The 26388-nt window shown below is 35.6% G+C and overlaps 1 protein-coding gene across 1 annotated transcript; it reads left to right on the top strand.

Moving 5' to 3' along the window:
• The first annotated feature begins 22920 nt into the window (after positions 1–22920).
• On the top strand, positions 22921–23628 carry LOC147498214 (putative F-box protein At3g17500). The gene has a single exon (XM_086563180.1). It carries the CDS (start codon positions 22921–22923, stop codon positions 23626–23628), a length of 708 nt encoding a protein of 235 aa, XP_086419306.1.
• The last annotated feature ends 2760 nt before the right edge of the window (positions 23629–26388 follow it).

Genomic DNA, 26388 nt, shown 5'->3' with positions numbered 1-26388 from the left:
TTCCTGACAACTATACTGGGTTGGCCAGTCGCATGAGCAACAACAAGGAACTCCTCTGCAGTCTTGTTCATCACCTGAAATGAATAAACGTAAAGGAAACAATAAGAAACAGAAATGCAAAAATGGTATAAGAATAGCAAGGCAAACAAAAGGTCTGCATCATAGCCATACCGATTCAGTCTTTTGGTCTAATCTTCTGTGTTCTAACAGGAGATTGTATGCCAGAGTCGGACTGACCCTCTCTCGCTGTCACAATAAAGCATAAAAGTATTCAAACAAGCATGAAAATATATTTAACACAAACGAATTTAGAAGGTTGTGAACACTTGGGTAAATGAATATGAATATACACCTCCAAAGCATCTCTGACCGCCGGTTTTTCCCTAACAACTGGGGGAATGTCTAACCATTCTAGAACCACTAGTTTTTTCTTGCAACTAAGCTTTTAGTCCCATGCACTACCGTGGCAACTATGTCCAGCAACTCGCACCCACCCTTTAAACCATGGGATGGTCAGTGGATCCAACCTTCTTGCCTCCAGAGATGGAATGTGGAGGAATACCCAAAAGGTGAATGCAAGGGCATAACCCTGGAGTGTGCTAGTATACTGCTGGGTAGCGCCATGGAGAAAGCAGTTAGTAATACTATGATACAACTCTTCCAACTTTTTACAAAGGAGTTCATAGGCAAGATACCCCCAAGGAAATGCACGAAACACCTCCAAATCAGCAGCAATGTCAGCCTATCTTACATCAACTCCTTTCGAACCAGTAGGTATGAGGAAAGCTCCAAGGGTGTACAGCTATTAAGGCGATGTATGTCATTCTTCATCTCCACATTGTGTAATACATTAGCTTTTGCCACCTCCCTAGCTTGTTCAATAGCAGTCAGTCGAATTTGAGCACGTAGGGAACCACGACTTTCCTTAAAATACCTCAATCTGAAATCAGTCGGATTATTGGGATTCAAATAGTAATAGTTGTTGCTTAGACGGGAGGTGGAAAGCCCGGTGAGTAGCGAGAAATCAGAAGACTTAAAACTGATATATTTGTTCCCAATATGGTAAATCAATGGTGCAATTCATCTTTTCAGAAGGGAGACAACCAATTGGGGGTGGGTAAAATGATTGTACTTCCTTTGTTTTGGATCCAGAGGGTCTACATTGCTATCAACAGTCAGTAGAAACCCAAACGGAGATGAAGCAAACCAACTTATTTCCTCCACATCAAACCCTTGGAAAAGCTTATTTCGAAGCATTTTAGGACAACATCGACAAGTAATCTTCGTTCCAGGCATCCATGCTAGTGCTTCAGGTTTCTTCCTCTTTCCACTACACAGCACACATCAAGCCATAGTGTGATAGTATTAGGACAACAAAGCATGGGTAAAAACAACTATGGCTATAGGTAATTAAATTAATTAGACGCATACTGCCTAAATATAATTGAATTCTCTCAGGTCAACCCAATATCAAACACATAGAACTAAAGTATTAAATTAAAAACTAAAATACCAGACAAAGGAATAATCTTACTAAGGTTTTCTTTTTTATTCAAAAAAACATGTAATCAAAGCCAACTGTATAAAAGCAAGGAACAAAAAAAACGAACCTTTCAGTTTTGGGGTGTATCGTTTTAGGGTTTGTCATGATTTAGGCGATTCTGAGTTCGAGAAGACATTCGATCACGGTTTAAAGAGGAATTTGGAGGGGTCAGAGTTGATGTGTAAAACACGCATACATCTCAGTTCCCAATGGTATTTCCCCCCCCAAAACTGATGTTATCTGGTACGCCACACACATCATAATTAAAGTGGTAGCGTGATCCGTCTGTAAACCAAGTGTAACCATCACAATAGACTTTGCAGGAGAACCCAACTGCCTCATAGGACAATATAAAGACGGTTAAGGGTGTTATAGATAATAGTATCAAATGGTTATTGATATATAGTTAGAGTATTGATGAAATACAATTATCCAAATGATTTGGCTATTTCTAACCGCCCCATAGAGAGAATACCACGGTTATAAAACCAATAACATAGAGAAATAGGTCCTGAAAAGTCCCATATGTTCACCATTTCAAAAACATCATCAACCAGAAACCAAGTGTGACCATCATAATAGACTTTGCAGGACAACCTAACTGCCTAATAGGACAATTTAAAGATGGTTAAGGGCATTATCTATATAATAAAGCAGCTTGGTTTTTTATGTTGTTATATCAATTGGGATGATCCTACAATGATAAATCAATTTCTTTTAAGAGTCCTATTTACTCTAAAAAACTTGCCAAAATCACCATCAATTTCTTTTAAGTTATATCAAAAATAAAGCCCGCAATTCTTCTTCAATAACCTTCTTCAAAAATAGATAATAGGTACCTTTTTAGGGAGAAAACAGTTTTGGGATGATCCTACAGTGATAAATCAATTTCTTTTAAGAGTCCTATTTACTCTAAAAAACTTGCCAAAATCACCACCAAAATAAAAACCCTTGCTTTTTCTCTCTTCACCTTCTTCACTTGTAAAAAATGCATCCCGTATCCTCTTCATGCCCAAAAAAATAAAATGCCTCAATGTGTTGGTCCCCGAGTTCAATTCTTCTTCAATAACCTTCTTCAAACAGTGGAGATAATAGGTACCTTTTTTTTTTTTTTTTAATAATAGTGGTTCTTGAATCATAGATAATTTTTAATGCTTAAGTACTGTTGACATGATTTGTTAAGCTGAATTGGTTAGATTAGTTTTCTAGAAGTCCCATATATACTTCATTGGAAAATCATCTTGGTGAATATGGCATATTTGGGATGTCTAAATAACATCTTAAACTTTAACCCTTCGTACATACCAACCCTTCCTTTGTTAAATCTGCCCTCCATAACAAATTGAAGATTGCCGATATTATTTACAGAAATCACGATAGATTGATGGTTGGAGGAATAATCCATCCTATTTGACAAGCTATTGCGTACTATCCATTAGTTTGTAAGCCACATTAGTTTCTGTATTAAGTAGTTTGGTCCATATTTTACTGTTATAATTCTTAACCTTTCACTTGCTTTGTATTCTATTTGTGTTTGATGCTTGCTCATAATTAAAATGTTTCTCAATCTTCAACCATCTGTTCTGCAAGTGCCCCATGTCAAATGGGAACAAACTTGCAAATTGCGTTGGCTAAATATGTGGCACAGGCAAGCCCATTCTCTGCCTTTCATGGCTTATATAAACGAATCAGTGTTCCAACTAAGAAGGTTTGAGTTTCTTATAAATTTCCATCCCAAATGTAATAGTTGTATGTTTTGGGATGATCTGACGATAATTATTATAATACTTACTAATAATACCCACGAAATTAGGAAATAAGAATAAAAATCATTTTGTAGGGCCCATCTCTCTTTTTTCCTTCCGTATGGTAAAACTTTCCAAAAAAACAAGCAGACTACCAACCACCGATCTAAAATCATTGTCCCCCTCAATTCATCAATCTTCTCAAATTATCCACCTCCATCAGATTCAAAAATGGCCATTTCTAGCGAGTTGTGTTTTCAAGTGAGATCTATCGCTCTTTTACAGATTTTTGCTGGTTTTTTAATTATTGTCGAATTCCTCGAATATTATTGAGTTCCTAGCTTTCTCCACTTTCCACCATTTGCATAACATCTTTGCATAGCGTCTGATGACCGTGAATTATTCATTATTGTTATATTTACTTACTTTTTATACTCCCCAATTATTTTTATTCAAGTTTTAATTTATTCATTGCCAAGAGATCTCCTTTCAATTGGTTAGTGTTTCTCCACATATAATTCGATAGTTGAATTCTTGAGTCTAATTAGAAACGCTTGCTTTGTCATGGAGATTGATTAAGCTTCTATGCTTTCACCTAGATAGTGCTATTCATGTGTCTATCTATTTGCAGTTGATGCTATTAAGTAATGTGGACTAATGCCTTCAAATCCAGGATTTTATTTCTTGCATTGGTTGTTGATTTTAGTATTGCTTACACATTTGGTCTTTTTTTCAGGGTGGTTTGTAACAAATTTCTTGGTTTCAGTTTCTTCATTTTGAATATGAATTAAACACTATTTATGAATATAGGTAATAACTTAGTTAGTTTTCCATAGCGCAGTTTTTATTTTATTGTTGGTTCATACATGTTCTTATTTTACTGTTGATAATCCTTTTTAAACTTCTTCATATGGGTTATCAATCCATTACTTTTAGCCATTCTATCATTAAACATTGAATTGCTGAAACAGTAACATAAATAACTAATGGCATAACTATGTAGAAAAATCTGAACACACCATAAGGATCAAAACTCTATTCAAACTTCAAGCCTTCCCCAAATGATTAATGTCTAAAATCAAATTTCACAGTAAACCCCCAAAAACTCAATAATACGGTAAACCATAAAAAACGGATTCACACAATGCAACTCTTAAAATGAGAATGACTTATTTAAATGAATAGTAAAACTTTCATGGGGGTCAACTTTTCAATTGCTATGCAGTTGCATATGTACAATAAGTATTTAGTTACTTTGTACTTCAGACGATTGTTGGTTTGTAAACCAACCATAGACCCCTCCAATATGCCTGCATGGCCGCATATTGTCTAGGAGAGGGTTCAATAGACCCTTCCAGTGGTCTTGGCCACTAAGTTGCTTCCAATATTTTGTTATGCAGGTTCATTTCATATGTCAAAAAAATGAGGAAGTCATGCCAATTTTTTTAAAATAAATTGGTGTAAAATGGCGTTTGATTCAATAAATTCACCCATAATAACAATCGAGTGGCATTGCCACGGGTTAAATTCTAGTCTATATAATAAAACAGCTTGGTCTTTAAGCGCTTTGTGTGAAGCCTACATCAGAGAACTAACAATTAATACAATCAGTACATCTGACGGTAGACCGGCACGATTAAAGAGTAAGTTGATTCCAATTAAGAAACTACTCAAAGATACTGATTGATATTAATCCTCATAGATATATATATTAAATTATATCTAATATCTTCATTTGGATATATATATATATATATCCACGGGATTCAAGGCTATATAAATCTAATCTAAGTTGATTCCAATTAGGAAACTATTCAAAAGCTTGTAAAGATTTTGATTGATCGTTAGCTTCATAACTTGTGTCATTAGGCCTAACTGACTGTAGTGTCTAATTTTTTTGCTAAAAAAATAATTGAGGTGTGTTTGGTTAGAGTCATGATTCTTGGAAAACGGTGAGTAAATATAGAACATCACTATGTTTTTGTAGGGGAGAGAGTTTGAGCTGAATGTTTATTGGAATGCAAAGAAATACGAAAGAAAAGGATAATCCACTTCTCAGGTTTTTAAGTGGTTTGTGTGAAGCCTACATCGGATGGCTAATAGTTAATATAATCAGTACATTTGACAGTAGACCAGCACGATTAAAGAGTAAGTTGATTCCAATTAGAAAAGAATCTTTATGAAAACATACTCAAAGAAATTACTACTAACTTATCTAAATAACTTATCTAACTTATTTAAATTCTAACTTATCTAAATTTATCTAAAGTTATCTAAATTCTAACGTACTGATGATATTAATCCTCATAGCCTTCTTATCGGCAAACTCCTATATCGGATGCCTAATAGTTAATACAATCAGTACATCTGACAGTAGACCAACACGATAAAGAGTAAGTTGATTCCAATTAGAAAACAATCTTTATGAAAACGTGTAGCAAATATTTAATATGCTGATCTTATTTGCAGTGTAAGTATGCATATAGGTGTTTGATAGAGAAAGGAAAATGATAATCCATGTTAAAGTGATTTGCTACTTAAGGTTTGGAGACTTAAGATGCCTCCAATAATCCATGAACTCATCTGGGTATGCTCCCAATAATCAAAATTAATGACTCCCCTTTCATCTGAGTTTGCTCTCGGGGTGGGCTGAGATAACTTAGTTCCATCAGCTGTTATCCATAAAGCTTTGTGAGCTAAGAAAAAAGAGGAAATGAAGTCCAAGGTTTTATATTACTTTGTTAGATACAAAGTAAATGGTGAGAAACAAAATCAAGAATCATTCAGGTTGAAGACAAGGGTAATTTCTAGATCACGTTAGTATACATTCGTATTGTAAAAATGTCATCCAAGTTAGATAAATTCTGTACGATTATTTGGAAACATATGTAATTTTTTTTCGCCTCCACGAAGACTAGATGTAATTTGTAGTGTTGACACTCTGAGTGTGAAAGGCACCCAGAATGACTTAAGTGGCGTAGCCACGGGTTAAATTCTACTCCATTTAATAAGATATGGCTCTTTTTGCTTGCTAAAAGACAAAATAACACACAAAGGACGGTCCACATCTGCAAAACCCTATATTTTTGGGCTTTGATATGAGTTGGGCCATTACTTCTAGTAATGGGCCTAAGGTGGATTTCTAGCATGCAATAGAACCCATGGTATTAAGGGGGGAATTGGGGCTGGAAAATAGAGACACGATATGGGGTTTTCTCTCTTGGTCTCCCTCTCTCGAATTTGGGGGGATTCATCTCGTTCTTCCCAATTAGCAAACCAAGGTTACCAAGGAGGTTAATAAATCATCTTGTTCATCGCTCTTTGAGTTTAGTAGCCCCATATATTTGAGGAAAATAAGTTAGGATTTCATTGATTGGAGCTATTATCTATGGTGGAGGAATAGCCAACCAAAGATGGGTCGCTGGAATTCGATACCAAGAGTGTTAAATGCAAGTACATCTACCCATCCTCTTCACTAGTTTAAGTGAATGTTTGTAGTTTGAGTAGAAATCGTAGTTTATGCGATAATTGGACTTTCTATCATGTGTATATGCTCCTTTACTCTCTCCTCACTACGAATTGCATGTTTAGTGTAGCAATTACCTTCTAGAGATTGTTAGTATGCTGTGATATCACTCTCTACGACTCTTCTAGCGAATTGGAATAGTTTTGTATAATTATTTGTAGTATTTGCTGTTATTATATATTGGGAGTTGGAGCTGTAACCTTGTGCTCCAGGAGGTACACTCTCGAATAAACCTTGTTGCGGGAAATCTGGATATGTCATGCACGTACTTTTTAATAATTTTGTAAAGCTTGATAAACAGTTCAACTATAATGCTTGTATGCATTATTTGTGTGTTTTATGGTGAGATCCTAATGGAGTTTTGAGTGTTGTCACAGTAAAAGACAATCCTTTTGCTAGATGTTGCATGGTAAAGCAGGTTTGTCTTACACTTAATTAATTAGTGATAATACTTTCTTAGTTTACACACTAGTGCTCTTATTCCATATATAATGCTTACTGTCGTAGATAGTATCCCATGGCAGAGACGTGTTACGTACTTGATAATTGTCTTGGATTTGGGGCGTTACAACATCATTTTGACCAAGATCTAACGATCGAGATGTGCGTGTTCCGATTTAATTTTTGAAATGTGACATTAATGAAAACAGCTCCCTTTTGGTTTTTATGGGTTTTTCTTACACAAAGTCGTGGGTACGAGCCAGAGCAACATCAATTTCAGTTTTTTTTTTCACTCGATATAAACTCCTAAAACAGAATCCCCAAATCCTAAAACCTCAAATCCCTAATTTCTACAAAGTTTATCGATTCTCACCACAGAGCAAAAAAGTATAATTTAGCTGACAAATCCGTTGCAAGTGCTAAAAAGAATCTCAAAATTTGCACAGAAAGACTCTCAAAAGCTAAAGGTAATCAAACAACTTCTATTAATTAATTAACTTTCACATTTATCCGTCCAATTTTTTTTATGGAGAGTTTAAATTTTGTTTTTTTAGATGAAGGAATGAGTCTTGTTCAGTTCGAAGAGTTATTAGTGGAAGAGACATGGTGCACGCTTGAAAGGGAGGGGGTAATTGCTCGAACAAGGATTAGGATTGTACGTTCTACTGCTTGGTGTACGACATGGCAAGAGGGATTTTCAAAGGTGCTCAAAATGAGATTTTAGTATAGTAGCATCTGCCCCTCAAGGCTTCGAGTCCAAGGCAGAAGACAAGTAAGTTTTTCTTTGGTCACCTATTTATTTTGATGACTATTTATTTCGAGTATGTCTACCATTTATTTCGACAGTACCAATTAGATTATTTTTTCGACTGTACCAATTCGATTTTCTAATGAACTCAATTCGATTCTTTTATGATTTTCTCCATTTCGGTATTGCTATGCTCCTTCAAGGATTTTAATCGAATTGAAAAACACAAAACCTACTTAAGGAGCTGCATTTGTTGCTTTGAACCACCGTTCTTAAGTTTTAGCATTGTTGATTGTTGTGTTTCAATGGGAGACAAAGACTTGAGATTCATTTGAAATAAATTTTGTAGAATAATTGATTGGAGTGGTGCGGAGTTGATCATTTCGGGCACCCTTAAGATAATAATAGCAGTGCATAATAATTAATCTGGTTTGGTTTTAAGATAATATTTGTAGGGTATTATAATTGATTCACATTGTTAAAATGGTTTGAATTTCAACTATTTCCTCTTTTTCTCCATTTCGAATTGACTCACGGTTAGAAAAATAGTAAGTAGTAGTGTGCATGAATAATATCAGATAATCCTATAAAGATTTTTTTTTTTAATGCATGAATAATGGCTTCACTAATATTCTTTCTGATTATTTATTTTTGTATGCATATAGGTGTTGTTGATTAAATTGTTGACGATAGTTTAATATAAAGAAGCTGGTTAACATAATCTTTGTTTCGAGGCACTCAAAGAAACATTACTACTGAGCTTGATTAACTTCACACGATTATTCATTTTCCTTGATACATGGTTATACATGTTTCTGCCATCAAAGGTATATTAACTTGGTGGATTTTGAAGTAACTATGAGCAAGTTTAAGTATGCACCCTTGATTGATGACTTTAGGATCTGGAGTGATCAGAGTATTTATGTGCTCAGGAGAAATAGACACGATTTTAGATATGATTGCTTTGGAATTTCTCATGTGATAGAAGTTCTACCTAGGCATTACTAATTAGGATTAATAGTGAAATATCTTGCAAAATTTTATTTATATAGATACCGATACTAAATCCTAGGAGTTTTCTATCAAACTAAAGTTGTTCTAGGAGCTCCTAATCAATTTTAAGTTGGTGTGAGTAGTATGCATATAGGGGAGAATGAGAGAAATGAGGAACTCAGTGGGCTTGGAGTACTTATTTTATTTTATTTTTTCCTTTAGTTACTAGAATTAGTCCCAGGTGAAATTTTTTGCAGAGTCTTCTTTAATGTTTAATGAGTTGTCTTTTAGTTTTAGAAGTAATTTGTGTTATGTATAAATATGAAATTATATATCTTGGTACGGTTGATATATGAGCTTTGTATTGTTTTGATTTTTAGGTTATGACAGGATTTAGGTTTTTGAAATGTTGAAAATATAGAGGAGACTCTGCTGGATTGTTTTTATTATTTTTAAAAAAAATTGATGATGCTCTTTATTGAAGGCTCTCCCCCCTTAATTTTCTCATTCTCATTCTGACTTGGATTGTGAGAAATGAAATGCATAAAATTGCTATAAGTAAGCTTATTTGAGGACCTTATGAAATGATTATTATGAAGTATAAAATTGTTGGAAATGGTTATATCATTGATCCAGTGCTACCATAGAGATGGTCTCTTGGGGTGTTGTTCAAAAACAATGTGTCTAGAGTGCCGACTGGCACGGGCATTCACTAGTAGATAATAGTATCAAACGGTTATTGATATATAGTTAGAGTACTGATGAAATACAATTATCCAAATGATTTGGCTATTTCTAACCGCCCCATAGGGAGAATACCACGGTTATAAAACAAGTAACATAGAGAAGTAGGTCCTGAAAAGCCCCATATGTTCACCATTTCAAAAACACCATCAACCAGAAACCAAGTGTGACCATCACAATGGACTTTGCAGGACAACCCAACTGCCTCATAGGACAATATAAAGACGGTTAAGGGCATTATAGATTATAGTATCAAACGGTTATTGATATAATTGAATAAATATAATTAATTAGTCGCATACTGAATAAATATAATTGAATTCTCTCAGGTGACCCAATATCAAACACATAGAACTAAAGTATTAAATTAAAAACTAAAATACCAGACATAGTAATAATCCTACTAAGGTTTTTTATTCAAAAAAACATGTAATCCAAGCCAACTGTATAAAAGCAAGGAACAAAAAAAAAACGAATCTTTCAGTTTTGGGGCGTATTGTTTTAGGGTTTGTCATGATTTAGGCGATTTCTGAGTTTGAGAAGAAATTTGGCCATGGTTTAAGGGGGAATTTGGAGGGGTTGGAGTGGATGTGTCGAACAAGCGTACCTCTCAATTCCTAATGGTATTTTCTCCCAAAAACGGATGTTATCTGGTATGCCACACACATCATCATTAAAGTGGTATCAAACGGTTAATGATATACAGTTTGAGTACTAATGAAATACATTTATCCAAATGATTTGGCTATTTCTAACCGCCCCATAGAGAGAATACCACGGTTATAAAACCAGTAACATAGAGAAGTAGGTCCTGAAAAGTTTCATATGTTCACCATTTCTTAAACTCCATCAACCAGAAACCAAGTGTGACCATCACAATAGACTTTGCAGGACAAGCCAACTACCTCATAGGACAATATAAAGACGGTTAAGGGCATTATAGATAATAGTATCAAACGGTTATTGATATAATTGAATAAATATAATTAATGAGACGCATACTGAATAAATATAATTGAATTCTCTCTGGTCGACCCAATATCAAACGCATAGAACTAAAGTATTAAATTAAAAACTAAAATACTAGACAAAGTAATAATCCTACTAAGGTTTTTTATTCAAAAAAATATGTAATAAGAGCCAACTGTATAAAAGAAAGGAACAAAAAAAATGAATCTTTCAGTTTTGGGGCATATCGTTTTAGGGTTTCTCATGATTTAGGCGATTTCTGAGTTTGAGAAGAAATTTGGTCATGGTTTAGGGAGGAATTTGGAGGGATTGGAGTTGATGTGTCGAACAAGCGTACAGCTCAGTTCCCAATGGTATTTTCCCCCTAAAACTGATGTTATCTGGTACGCCACACACATCATCATTAAAGTGGTAGTGTGGCCCATCTGAAAACCACGTGTGACCATCGCAATAGACTCTTCAAGACAAACCAACTGCATCATAGGACAATATAAATATGGTTTGGGGCATTATAGATAATAGTATCAAACGGTTATTGATATACACTTAGATTACTGATGAAATACATTTATCCAAATTATTTGGCTATTTCTAACCGCCCCATAGAGTGAATACAACTATAATAAAACCAGTAACATAGAGAAGTAGGTCCTGAAAAGTCCCATAAGTTCACCATTTCAAAAACACCATCAACCATAAACTTACAATGGCGGTCTCTTCTTCGAATGGTGACTACCAAAGCCAAGGATATGACATGCAGCATGACCTTTGTGTAGAAATTGTCAAATGTGCTCCTTCCATTTCTTAAAAAGGCCAAGTTTGTCTCTCAAAAATGGGAAACCTTCACAAATTCAAGTTCCTTCATAAAGGAGCATGCGTTGAAGACAAGATCATTTCTGGGATACATGATAGACACAGAAAAAAGATGGGAATTAATAATATCTTTTGCCTCCAGCATTGGCCACAACCCTGCAATTCCAGCCCCAACTATGAACTTCAAACTGTATGGTACGTCGGTAATTGCGTCTTCATTGGAAGGTATAGTTCTCTTGAACATCCCACACGAGAAAGACCAAAAATTTTACGTGTGTAAACTGACGACTAGACAAGTGTGTCACCTGAATAATCCTAGGATTAAATTCTTCATTGAATGTGGGGGAATGTCGGTGAAATCCATGGCACCTTTAAGTTTCACTATAGTTAGGATCTCAAAACCCAACTACAACACTGTAAGACAAAGACAAGACAACAAGAAGGAATTTTCAATCATTCACCATGTTGAATTGTTTGATTCACAAGCATTCAATTGGCAAAGGTTGAACAACTTGGCACTGTCCTTTAATGCTGAACACATAAACAGGCAACCCGGGGTGGATGCAAAGGGATGTCTCCACTGGTCTCTTTATGAAGGAGGCATATTGGTATTTAACATTGGTTGACAACAATGGACAAAGATTATGCTACCGCAAACCGAACCCCCGGCTAAGTCCTACAAACTTTTTTGCTTCGATGGCACGATTGTTGTTATGTTCTCCTACTGGGCTGAGGACAACATTATTACTGAAATATTAGAACTGAGGGTATTACATCAATACGAGAATAGATTGTGAAGTGAACCGAGGAAGTATTTGTTGGACAAATTGAATGAACGTTACCGTCATCCAAAATTTGTCGACTTACTATCAACAGAAGTTGGAGTTTTCATTGGAACAACAAAATCATATGGTACAGTTTCAAAGACAAGGAGGTGTTATCAGAATAAAAAATCCAACAATTAGCGTTCACTCCATTCTACCATTCATGTCAAACTTTGGTGAAACTCAGTTTGGCCCAACTCAGTATAACTAGTAATATATTTTTGTATTTATATTTAAAACTTAAAATTAGATGTTGGAATAGAGCACCATGCATGAACAAAACATGTTTCTAATAGGACAACTTAAAGTCTTTACATGACATTATGTACACCATGTTGTAGTAGGAATGGAGAACCAACGATTTTGTGTTAATTAGGCGGTCAGATTCAAATTTAAAATTAGAACACCAAAAACACGAAACGTACCAAGTATGACAACATAACATCCATAAAATCCATTAAGTGTACAATTGTCTAGTGGCAATAGAGAAGTAATAGTTCCCAAGGTTATAATTAGGCGGTTAGATTCAAATTTGAAATTAGAGCACCCTGAAGACGAAATATTGATGATATGACAGCATACATTATGTATATGTATACCATCCTCTAGTCATAATGAGAAGCGAATGTGATTGTGTTAATTAGTTGGTTAGATTCAAATTTCAAATTAGTGCATCCTGAAGTTGACACGTTCGTGATATGACAACATAGATTCTGGTTTAGACATTATGTATACCATCCTGTAGTCAATTTGAGAAGAAAATATTTTAGAAGTTCATTAGGAGGTTTGATTCAAATTTCAAATTAGACCGCCTTGAACACAACACCTACCTGATATGACAACATAGCTGTCATATAGCCCATTATAATTCCATACAGTGGGAAAGAGTGTAGCATCAATTTTTATGTTATCTTTGTGGTTAGAATCTAAGCCTAGAATTGTTATTCAAATTAGATAACTCTGAAGACAGAATGTTCTTTATATAACAACATACTTCACCTATACAGCATTGTCTTGTCCAACTATGGTTAAAAGTGATCACCATAGATTTTTGTTTCTTTTATTAATTAGGTGGTTAGATTCACTTTACAAATAAGTCATGACCTTTCAATTCTTTAATAAAAGGTTGTCTGGAAGACTAAACGTCTCCCAAGATTAAAAGCATTCATTTCCATTTATTGGGCAACTTGTAAACATTGAGAGGATATCAAACCTAAAAACACCACACTAGATATCAAACCCACCTGAACAGAACAACAATAGAAAGATCTTCTTCATCTGTATCCAAAAAAAAACAAGACAACTCCACCAACACCAACACTAACACCAACACTAACACCAACACCAACACCAACACCAACAATAACAACAACAACAACATCAACATGGAAATGCCAGATGAAATTTCTGAAGAGATAGTCAAACGTACTCCACTTCCATTTCTCAAAAAAGCAATGTTCGTCTGCCAAAAATGGGCATCATTTACAAGTTCAAGTTCTTTCACTAAGGACCATGCATTGTTGATGGGATCTTTTCTTGGTTACATCATAAATATAGAATACATATGAGAATCTAGGATATCTTTTACATCCAGCATTACAAACAACCCACCAATTCCAGGGCCAACTTTGGAGTTCAAACCTGATGGCACATCGGTCCTTGCCTCGTTAATGGAAGGTATTGTTCTCTTGAACACGCCTTATGAAAAATACCAAAAGTTCTATGTATGCAAACCAACGACTAGAAATGTTCGTCGCCTAAATAATCCTAGGAACAAATTCTTCACAGAATGTGTGGGAATGGTGGTGAATTCTGTGGAACCTTTGCGATTCACTATAGTTAGGCTTTCAGTACCCAACCACAACATTGTAAGGCCTTCCAGGGACAACAAATCGAGGAAATGTATCATCTATCATGTTGAATTGTTTGATTCCCAAGTTAACCAATGGAGAAGGTTGGAGGACCTGGAGTTGTCTTTTATGATGATCATATTAAAAGGAATGTTAGAGTTGTTGCAAAAGTAAATCTTCATTGGTCTCTTTGGGATGCGGGAATATTGGTTTTTAACGTTTGACGTGACCAATGTACAAGGATTAGGCTACCAGAGACTCAACATCCACTGAAGTCGTACATGTTGTTTCCCTATGATGGCTCCATAGCTATTATGTTCTCTTTTTAGGGTGAGGACGACTTTGGTACTTAAATATTAGAACTCCGGGTTTTACAGCGGTACGAGAAGTGTGTGTGGAGTGAACCGAGGACATTTATATTGTATTAAAGTTTTCTCCATTCAAAATTTGTCGAACTACTGCCATCAGACATTGGAGTTTGCAGTTGGTACAACAAGATCATATGGTACAGTTTTATGGAGAAGAAGGTCGCAGCAGATCATGTAATCCCAACAAGTGGCATTCAGTCCATTTTCCCATTCATGTCAGACTTTTCCGAAGCTCAATTTAACTAGTCGTTTATTTATGTAATTATTTATTTCCTATTAGCTAGTACGTTTTAATAGACTGGGTACTTATGTATCAAGAGCAGGAAGCACTGCATTGTGTTATGGTTCTGTTAAATTATTACTTATTAAACATGGCATGTCCTTTCCTCAATGGTTAAATGAATAACAACATAACTATGTATGAAGACAACACATTGTATCTCTAATAGAGTAACTTACATAACTGGAAACACCTATTTGTAATTGTCCCTTTGTTGAGTTCTTGTTGTTTTTCTACGAACTTTTGTAATTATGTGTAAGTTTCCCATTATGTTTAAGCTGAATTCATGTTTCTTGAATCATTACCCATTATCATTTCACAGTTAAACTGCATCAATTATAGTTAAAATACATCCAAAATGTTCACTCATTTCAACTTATGCTATCAGTAAATCCATTACAGTTCAATCGGCAAACCCTAAAGACTTAACAAGTGCTGAAATATCTAAAACAGTCTCTTCCATGGTAATTTTGGAGGTGCAGTTCCTCTCCATTGTTACCTTCACCTTCCCTCCTTCTGTGACCTTTTCTTATCTAGTTGTAGTTGCTTCATGGCTGGCTTCATGGCTTTCTTCATCCAGGAAATCAATCCATTTGAAAGCACCGCATCTAGGTTGACTTCTGCACTTTATAAACCTGTGACTTTGTTTATCCCTTGCTTACAGAAATATAGAGTCATTGTGTTTGATTTGCAGGAAGCACTGCATTGTGTTCAATTAGTACTTAATTAAACATGTCATGTCCTTTCCTCAAGGCTTCCTTTTAACACAATATAACTATACTATAAGACAACATAGTATATCTCTAACAGTTTAACCAATTTAATCAGGAAACCCCTCTAATTGTCTATCACCTCTATTGGTGTTTGTCTAATTGTCTATTTGTTGAGTTCTAGTTGTTTTTCTATGAACTTATGTAAGTAAGTTTAAGTTTCCCATTATGTATAAGTTGAATTGATGTTTCTTCAATCATTACCCATTATCATTTCATAGTTAAAATACATGGGGAACTCATTTCAACTTAAGCTATCAATAGATCCATTACAGTTCAATCTGCAAACACTAACAACTTAACAAGTGCAGAAATATCTAAAGCATATGTAACTAGATAACTGTAAGCACGGTGGGGGTGTGAGTAGAGGGTGGGGAAGAGAGAGGGAGAGATGGGTTTGTGGGTGGGGAGAGAGAGAATTTGGGAGTGAAGGAGGTAGAGGGAGAGTGGCGAAGGATTGAGGACAGACATACACAAACCTACCAAACTACATTTTGGGCCACGTACCCCCTACCCCTCTCAAAAACATTCGCTCTGCTTACTTGATTATGACTCTATGTAAAAGATTAATTGTTCCCTGCAGTCATTTGGCTTCTTTGAAAACCACAGACAAGATCATTGTAGAAAGTTGGTACGTTTTACAAATGTGAGTATGGGTCGGTATCTGTTCCGGCCCCCACAAATGTGGCCCAATAAAAGCCCAATTCAATACAAACTCACGCTCAGAGCCCATGCTCATAGCTCATTTATGATAAAGCCCATGCTCAGAGCCCAAAAAGCCCATACTCAAACTCAATTTATAGCCTACCTACCCACATAACGCAAAATCTATTCAATTAAACACATGTCTTGAACATTTGTGAGGAAGTTGTTGGACCAAATCAATCAACTTCCACAACTTCCACAACTTTGTCCAAATTCAAGATTCACTTCCATCAACTTCAGATCATGTGACGGTACTCCAGCAAGTTCTCTAACTTCACCCTACGATTGGAATATTGGAGAACGAGGAAGTAACTATCACCAATCCGACATATAAAATCCAACATTAGTCATTCTCCAGAACTACGCAATCGAGACTTGATCCCAAAGCAATACAACATTTGGGTACGTAGGCAACTCCAAACCAAAGTCCAGTCTCAACTCTCACTGACAACCATCCCATTTGCAATCTTTTCTGAAAAGATCACTTCTGACCCAACTAGTGTGTTTTGGCAAAACTTGCTGAAACAGTATCTACTAGACACAATCACACAACACAGGAAGCACTGCATTGAGTATGGATTAGTGCATATTAATAGACTGGGTACTTATGTATCAAGTGCAGGAAGCACTGTATTATGTTCAATTAGTACTTAATTGAGCATGTTATTTCATTTTCCTCAATGGTTACATGTAAGACAACATAACTATCCCATAAGCCAACATAATGTATCTCTAACAGTTTACCAAAATAGGGGCCATTTGTTTTTGCCACTTATAAGACCCAGAGGTTTTATAACCTCTTATAAGACATGTGGACCAGTGATTTGGGACATATTTTTGGTTCGTTTTTCGCTTCTTATAAGAGGCATTCTACTAGAAATGTCTTATAAGAAGCATGGTTTCTGTCAGTACCAAAATTAGATCTACTACAATTCTGTAAGACTTGTATGCTGGGAAAAGACACAAACGCACACTACCGCTTGCCCTCATTATCTCTTCTTCATTCTTCCTAGACCAACAAGCAGTTGCTGCTACCACTAATCATAAGTTCCATCTCTGATATCGACCGAGCGACTTGGTGCTGCTGCCACAACCGCGAGGAAGTGTGAAACTGTTGCCGCCACTGTCAAGGTCAATCGAGCCACTCGGTATACAATAGAAACTTAATCAGCATTAATTAAATTGGCAAGTTGTCTCTTAGATTATGCTAGTATTCATGGACTCTATTCATTATTGAATTTGCACTCGCACTCTCTCTCACTAGCACTTGCATTATTGTTGTTGCATTGTATGCTATTGTTTCATTTTCTTTTTATTGATTGTTGTGGCCAGTTTGCTGCTGACTAATTGATTTTTGGATACTAATTTATTTATTTTCTTTTAGTACTTGATTTTAGGTTTGCTGCCGACTGGTTCTCTCTTTATTTTAATTTTGTGTTGTTACTGGCTGATTGATAAGAATGTGTTTAGTTTAGAATGAAATAGATCAATAAATCAAAGATGAAGTATTAGCAAAGGAAACCTACGTTTGAACTTTGACAGAGAACCATGCCATTTTATATTTTGTACGATAATGGAAGTGCACTTTTCATTATAAATTGCTGATGTACATTATGGTTAAGATGATCTCTTTGGTGATCCTGATGCTTGCTCCACTATCAACCCAAGTGCTCACACACTCATCATTATGCCAAGTTCTAGTATGTTATTCTCTCTTCGAAATGCATAAACTGTTTTTTAATTTATTTGCACCGAATGCAATACGATGGATACATTTATATGGTTATCCTTGTTATATGTAGGTCTATATGGATTCTTTTAAGTTATCCTTGTTGGTGAGTCTAATAGCATTAGTGATATTGCTCAAACATGCAAGAAAAAATACACTCCCAAGGAGAGTCCGTCATAAGATGTGCATTTCCTCACGTAGTGGATAAGATTTAGTTAGAGAGACTTTGAATGGTCCATCAAAACAAATTTTCCAATGTTTTAGGATGTGCAAAAGAATTTTTTCAAGCATTGTGTAGTCATTTTCGAGAGAGGGGGTACTTGGCCAATAGTAAACACCTACCTATGGAGCCATGAGAAAATGAAGATGTTCTTGTTAACACTTAGTCATAACACTCGTATGACACATGTAAGTTGGTTATTCCAACATTCTGGAGAAACAATTCACAAGTACTTTCATGAAGTGTTGAAAGCTATGGTTCTGTTTTCCAAAGAGATGATTGTACCACCATCTTGGGATGCCCCAGTTGGAGAACTTAGAAGTTATAAGGGACTTAAACAAGGAGCATTCAAAGGGGCTGTTGGAGCATTAGATGGAACTCTCATTCATGTAGTTATTCCTCCTAGTAAATAGACCTTTTACAGAGGCTGAGGTGGAAAAGATTGTTAGCAAAACGTGTTGGCAATTTGTGACTTTGAACTGAAATTCATATATGTTGTGGTTGGATGGGAGGAGACTGCCCATGATGCTAGTGTGTTAACTACTTCTGTAGGGAATCCAGCTTTCAAGTTTCCATTACCTTCTCGAGGTAAGTGTGTAGACTTTGTTCTATTGTCATTTTATCTACAAACTTATTACTTGTATATGTGTAGTAAATTGTCATCTATTTCCATTGTACAAATAAGTATTCTCTATTTGACACAGCTTACACACATACTTTAGGGCTTTATGTCCCCATATCGTGGTGTACGATATTGGCTTGCTGACTACAGACATCCTGGGAGACATACTAGGACTGAGGAGAAGTTTAACCATTACCATTCAAAACTAAGGAATGTGATTGAGAGGAGTTTTGGAGTTTAGAAAGTTAGGTTCCCTGATTTTAAGCAAGATGCCTAGGTATAAGTTTCCAATTCAAAGGAACATAATCATTGCTTGTATGGGACTTCATAACTTCCTTCGTATAGTTGCCCCAATGATGTGTTATTACAAGCATATGGTAATGAGGAACTTCTTGTGAATAATCAGATTCTAGTAGACCCAGAAACAATTTATGGTGTTCAGCAAGTTTTTAGGCCACAAGATCAAGCTCATATGGTCAATATACGATCTCAAATTGTAGATATTCTTATTGCAAGGCCTAATAATCCTGAGTGATGTTCTTGTTAGTTGTGTTTTATGATGTATAACTTCTTGTAAACTCTTATTTTATTTGTTATATTTATGACTTGTAAACTCTTATTTTCTGACATATCGATGATATGAGAATGTTTAGACTTTTTTTCTTGGTGATTGAGTTTATTATATCATGACATGTAAACAGGTTGATTGTCATGAGATATGACTTTATTCAAATTTTGTTGTCAATATTTATAAGGGTTTAAGATGGCATCAAAGGGAGATAAAGATGCTATTTGCATCTGTGAAGGGGGTACATGTAAGACTAAGGTATCAAAGACTTCAGAGAACCCTTAGAGAGCTTACCTTACATGTCCAAAGGGTGCTAAAGGGTGTGGACTTTGGCAATGGGTGGATGAGGTGAAAATGTGTCCTTGTAATGAAGGAATTTGTAAGATAAGAATGTTGCATACCCTAAGAAACCCAAATAGAAAATTCTATTGTTGCCCACAATCGACTAATGAAGGATTTGCAGGATGTGGATTCTTCCAATGGTTTAGGGAGACGAGTGGCACAAGCTCTACGTCTGCCATAACAAAGAATGATTCTAGTGAGCAGGAAACGCTTGCCAAATTGCGCACATTTGTTGAGATGAAACAAGCTATAACAAATGATGTTTGTGCGGGTTTCTTGAAGAAGATGGATGAACTTAGGATCAATGATGTAGAGAACAAGGATAATAAGGAATGAGTTTTATTAGGATATCAAAATTGTTTTTTATGTTGTATTTGTATTTGGGTTCCGTTTGTATTTCTATTTGGATTTAAATGTAGGGTTAAATGTAATGTATAAGAGGATTTCTATTTTGGAACGTTGCTAGTATATGAATTGGTGGCTATGAAACTAGGTGCGAAAGAAGATCATTATTGAACTTGACAGTGGCTAATTGAGCCCAATGAAAACACGATTTCAAACGTTCTAGTTATATTACATGATCATGTGTAGTTTCAACTACTGATAGTCCTCGACCATGCTGTGATCGATGATGGATTTGTTCATTTTAAGAAAATGATCAGCACTTATTTGTGATTATTCAACTCAAGACATCGTATTCACCAGATATAACATTATAATGTTCTACGCGATTCACCATGTGTGTTGTCTACTTGTAAGATTCCTATCATCACAAAATTACAACATTCCAACAAATATCAACTAGTAACTACAAATTAGGGATTAACACAGACCGTAACACATGTTTAAACTATTAACCCTTCACATATACAACAAAATTAATCTAAATTCGTAAGACGTAGGGATAGTCACTGGCACTACAGTTAAACAACCTAGAACAACAGAACATAAAAGCATAAACAATAAAGGGCAAAGAAGCCAAAACTAAACTAAATTTCTTTCATCTGAAATCTTTGACAGACGTGCATGATTTGCTTTCATCTGAATGGCAGACACAGGGGCACCTACGCAGACAAGGGATGGGTTCAAACTTCTGACGCAACATAAACCACTCAAGTTTAAACTAGAACTTCTCATACCTAAGATTAAGATTTTCAATCTCTTGGTTTTCTTCTTCCTCCAGATCCAGTCCGGACTTAGTTTCCCTCAAGTGTTTCTTAAGTTTCCCAATGATTAGAAGCAGACCCTTTCCGCGCTTGATGTCGATGAACAACTTCATTATGTGCTTGTCTATAAGAGAGAACGGGATGCCTGGCCTCATAAGAGCTTTGATGTATGTGCTTCCCATAAAGGAAGGGGGAGACTTGTTGAAGATAGGATTTTGCCTTTTCATAAAGCAGAACATTATGAAAATGGAGTCGTGGTTAAGATATTGTCCTAGATGTCAGAGTAAAATAAAATTCGGATGTCACTTGGAGTATCATCCCTATCTATTTCTAAAGGCACAATTTGAAAATTTTAAACGAGGACGACACTTGAACTGACATCTCACTTTAATTTAAAGAGAGACATCACTTGAAGTGTCATCCGAGTTTAAAATTGAACTTTTTTACACTTCTCCATTTGGAACAATAGAGAGTGGATCTTTATGGACTCTACAATAATTTAGAATTGGAGTTGTAAAATCCTAATGGCACCTAGGTGGCGCCTATGTGGATGTGTAATTTTGCACCCCCCATAGGAGATGCCCTTAGTGTACTGTAACAGAAAGTATTAGAACCCTAATTATCTAGCCTCCATTAATCTCCTTGTTTATCAAATACATGAAGACCTTTAGTACTATGATGTAGTCATGATTCTCCTAGCATCTCACAACATTTCCCTTTGTGTGGAGATTATCAAATGTGTTACATGGATTTCTTAAAAAGGCCAAGCTTGTCTCTCAAAATATGGGAAACCTCTACAAATTCAACTTCCTTCATAAAGGAGCACGCGTTGAAGACAAAATCATTTATGGGCTACATGATAGATACAAAAAGAAGTTGAGAATCCACAGTTAATATCTTTTGCCTCCAGCATTGAACAAAATCCTACCATTCCAGGCCTAACTATGAACAAGCAATGTTTCTTATAGGACAACGTACGTACCGTACACGACATTATGTATACCATGTTTTACTCAAATGGAGACGTAAAGGTTTTTGCGGTTTTTTGTGTTAACCAGGCGATAAGATTCAAATTAACAATTAGAGAAGCATGAACAGGATACGTTCCACATAGGCTAATATAATTTCCATATAAGCCATTATGTGTACCATTCTCTAGTACGTAGAGAGATGCAAAGGTTCCTGTGCTAATTAGGCGGTTAGATTCAAATTTTAAATTAGAGCACCCCGAATTGGACACATCCCAGATATAACAACATAATGTCCCTATAAGACATTTAGTATGACATCTTCTAGGCTTTAAAGAGTAGCATCGGTTTTTGTCTTACTTAAGTTGTTAGATTCAAATATCAAATTAGAGCTTCATGAACACGACTCGTTCCTCTGATGACAACATAGTTACGTGATAGGCCATTATGTACGCCATACTCTAGGTAGTCGATATAAGGATCGGTTGTTGTGTTAATTAGGCGGTTAGGTTCAGATTCAAAAATAGAAAACCCTCAACACGACACGTGCCTGATATGACACCATAGCTGCCCGATAGGCCATTATTTATGCCATACTCTAGTCCGTAGCTAGAAGCATCGGTTTTAGAGTTAATTAGGCAGTCAGGTTCAAATTCAAAATTTTAGCACCCTCAACACGACACCTTACTCTTATGACAAGATAGCGCATCTATCAAGACCTTTTCTTTGCCATAATCTAGGCATAATTGAGAAGCATTGGGTTTACTGTTAAGTAGACGGTTAGATTCATATATCAAATGAGAGCTTCTTGAACACACCACGGGAATCGATAGGACACCATAAGTTTACTATAAGACGTTATGTATGCCATACTCTGGTAAAAAATGGTTGAGTTAAATATTAAATGCAAAAAACTTCTAAGCATTGAGAGAATATTAAACTAGAAAACTCCACACTTGAAATTAAACCCACTCGAAAGAACAACAATGGAAGGATCTACTTCACATGGAAAGAACAACAACAATAGCAACCAAACCAACAAAACCAACAAGGATATTCCAGCAGAAATTTGTGAAGAGATTGTCAAACGTGCTCCACTTCCATTACTCGAAAAAGCCAAGTTCGTATGCCGAAAATGGGCAGCCTTTACAAGTTCAAGTTCCTTCACCAAGGAGCACGCGTTGATGATGGGATCTTTTTTTGGTTACATCATAAATACGGAAAACAAAAGGGAAATGACGATAACTTTTGCTTCTAGCATTGCAAACAACCCACCAATTCCATTTCCATGTTTGGACTCCAAACCATATGGTACATCGGTCATTGCCTTGTCAATGGAAGGTATTGTTCTCTTGAACACACCTTATGAAAGATACCAACAGTTTTACGTATGCAAATCAACGACTAGAAACGTTCATCGCCTAAATAATCCTAGGAACATATTCTTCACTGAAATTGTGGGCATGGTGGTGAATTCTGTGGAACCTTTGCGATTCAATATTGTTCGGATTTCAATACCGAAGTACGACACTGTCCGGCCTTCCCGAGACAACAAAGCGAGGACATGTGTCTATCGTCATGTTGAATTGTTTGATTCTCAAGTTGACAAATGGAAAAGGTTGGACGACCTGGAGTTGACAAATGAACACATTAATAGGAATGCCGGAGTTGTTGTAAATGGAATTCTGCATTGATCTCTTTGGCATGCAGGAATATTGGTTTTTAACGTTCGCCGGGAGCAGTGGACACGGATTAGGCTACCGGACACTCAACGTCCATTTGAATCTTACAGGTTGTTTCCCTATGATGGCTCAATAGCTATTATGTTTTCCTTGTGGCTAGAGGATAACACCTCTACTCAAATATTAGAACTGTGGGTTTTACAGCAGTACGAGAACAGCCAGTGGAGTGAACAAAGGAGGTTTATAGGGTTTAGGGATGCAAATTTCATCGACCTACTGCCATCAGACATTAGGGTGTTCAGTTGGTATGACAAGATCATATGGTACAGTTTCATGGAGAAGAAGCTCCTATCATATCATATAATCCTAGCAAGTGGCATTCACTCCATATTCCTATTCATGTCAGACTTTGCAGAAGCCCAATTGAACTAGTCGTTTATATATGTAATTATTTCTTTCTTGTTAGTCAGTACGTTTTAATAGACTGGGTACTTATTATGTATCAACTGCAGGAAGCACTGCATTGTGTTATGGTTATGTGAAATTATTACTTATTAAACATATGATGTCTTTTCCTCAATGATTAAATACACAACAACATAACTATGTATGAAGACAACACAGTGTATCTCTAATAGAGTAACATACATAATCTGGAAACACCTGTATTTATCTAATTATCCCTTTATTGAGTTCTTTTTATTTTTCTACTAACTTTTGCAATTTTGTGTAAGTTTCCCATTATGTTTAAGCTGAATTCATATTTCTTGAATCATTGCCCATTATTATTTCACAGTTAAAATACATCCATTACATCATTTCACAATTAAAATATGATAAGAGCCCAAAACTGTAGTTTTAACCCCTTAACAATAATACTTTTAGACCAATTATGCGAGTAATAAATAAGAGTTAATGCAAATTACGTGTTTTTATGTATTTCAGGCATTGAAATCAATTATGTGCAGAAATGTGCCACTTTGGCGATATAAAGGAGCAAGGGTTGGTTGCTAAGAAGTTCTGTGATTAAAGGGCAAGATTCAAAGAGAAAAACCCTTTGTAAAGCCTGGTTAGAAGCTGAAAAGTCAGAGTCAATGCGGGCAGAAACAACACATAAAAGTCAGTAGAACTTCCGTAGACCGTATCTTTGTACTCAGGACTTGGAATTTGGCGTACCTTATGTCAAAACTACCGGCTCAGAAAGAGCTTTCTAATGGTTCAAACCTTAACCCAATCTGAGGAGCAAAAGTGGACGAAAAGCCTATTGAAGTTAAAGCCAGTCGAAAAGGGCCTTGTGGACTGAAGAAATTGGGCTTTGGGCTCGATTTTCCGGCCCAAAACATGGACCCTCAGCCCATGCACGAAAATGTGGATCTGGTCTCCTCCATTTCCATGCACAAGACTTAGCTCTTAAGGATCAATTAGGTTAGGATAGAAAGTAGCCATTAAAGCTTAGTTCTAGATCTAGTTTTTGAATTAATTAATTAGTTGTTATTCTTGTTTTATTTTTAGTATTGAATGATTATTATTTAGTTGTTAGATCAATAAAATATTTAGTTCTTGATAATCTAATTTCATTTTCCATTAATTATTAGCTTCAATTCTTAGATTTACTTATTTGTCATTATTAGTTTAAATCAATTATTACATTAGTAGTTTCCATTTGAGTTTAAATAAGCAAAGTTCCAATCTTTTTATGATGTCTAGTTTTAATTCATATGGAAATGATAGTTTGATGAATCAAGGCTAAACCTCTATTAGAGGGGTTTGATAAAACCTTGATGAAAACTTGATTGTGTAATGTAGAATCGTTGTAAGAGTCTATTCCACTCTAGAAGGTCGTTGATTCGCCATGAGAATGGGTTGGACTTCCTCACATGCTAATTATGAATTGGTAGAAATGTCATGTATAATTAGGGATTAGAACGACCAATTCTTACCATAAGAACGTAAAAATTGGATTACAACAATCTATGCTAGTTTATTAAGTTTGATTCAAGGTGGATTCAATTCCCCCCTAATTCTTATTCTAGATTCAAACTTTAGTATTCCGTAGCATTTCGTAGTTGAATCATTATAATCCCATTATCTTGTTAGTATAAATTGTATCGTAGAATAATTCGTAAAACTCTCATTGACTTTGGTAGGATTGATAGTCGTAGAAAACTTGAATGCTAAAGAACTAGGAGTGGAACGAATCTTCTATTCCAACTCTACTTTAATAGTATCGAGAGTAGAAATCTTTGATAAATAGTTTACGATAAAGTTTTAGTTTTACTTGCGTTTGATATTCTTTATTTATTCGGAGTAGAATTATATTCAATTTTATTGGATTATCAAAATACATCTAAAATGTTCACTCATTTCAACTTATGGTATCAGTAGATCCATTACAGTTCAATCGGCAAACCCTAAAGACTTAACAAGTGCTGAAATATCTAGCTAGTTTGTGGCTAGCTTTTATATATATAACACTACATAAGCTGTGTAAGACACTATATAACATGTCCGTAAACAGAAAGTCAGTTTAATAGAAAGCCTGGTGTTTGAGCCCATATCTTCTGTTGCAGTATATTTGGAACACACTTACATAAGAATGCAGTTAGAGAAAGGTGCCAGCAAAATAGCCAATTATATAGCACAGCATGCAAATCAACCTAGTACGTACATACATGGCGAAATACATATACATAAGCTAACTGGAAAAATATCCATATACATAGTTTCTGCACCTACAACAGGAAAATCAACCTAACCATTAGAGCAATAAGA

Source organism: Coptis chinensis, chromosome 5, assembly GCF_015680905.1.
Source record: "Coptis chinensis isolate HL-2020 chromosome 5, ASM1568090v1, whole genome shotgun sequence".
In the NCBI taxonomy this organism is placed as follows: Eukaryota; Viridiplantae; Streptophyta; class Magnoliopsida; order Ranunculales; family Ranunculaceae; genus Coptis; species Coptis chinensis.
Note: the sequence above shows the minus strand (reverse complement) of the source record. Positions and strands in the feature narration are given on the sequence as shown.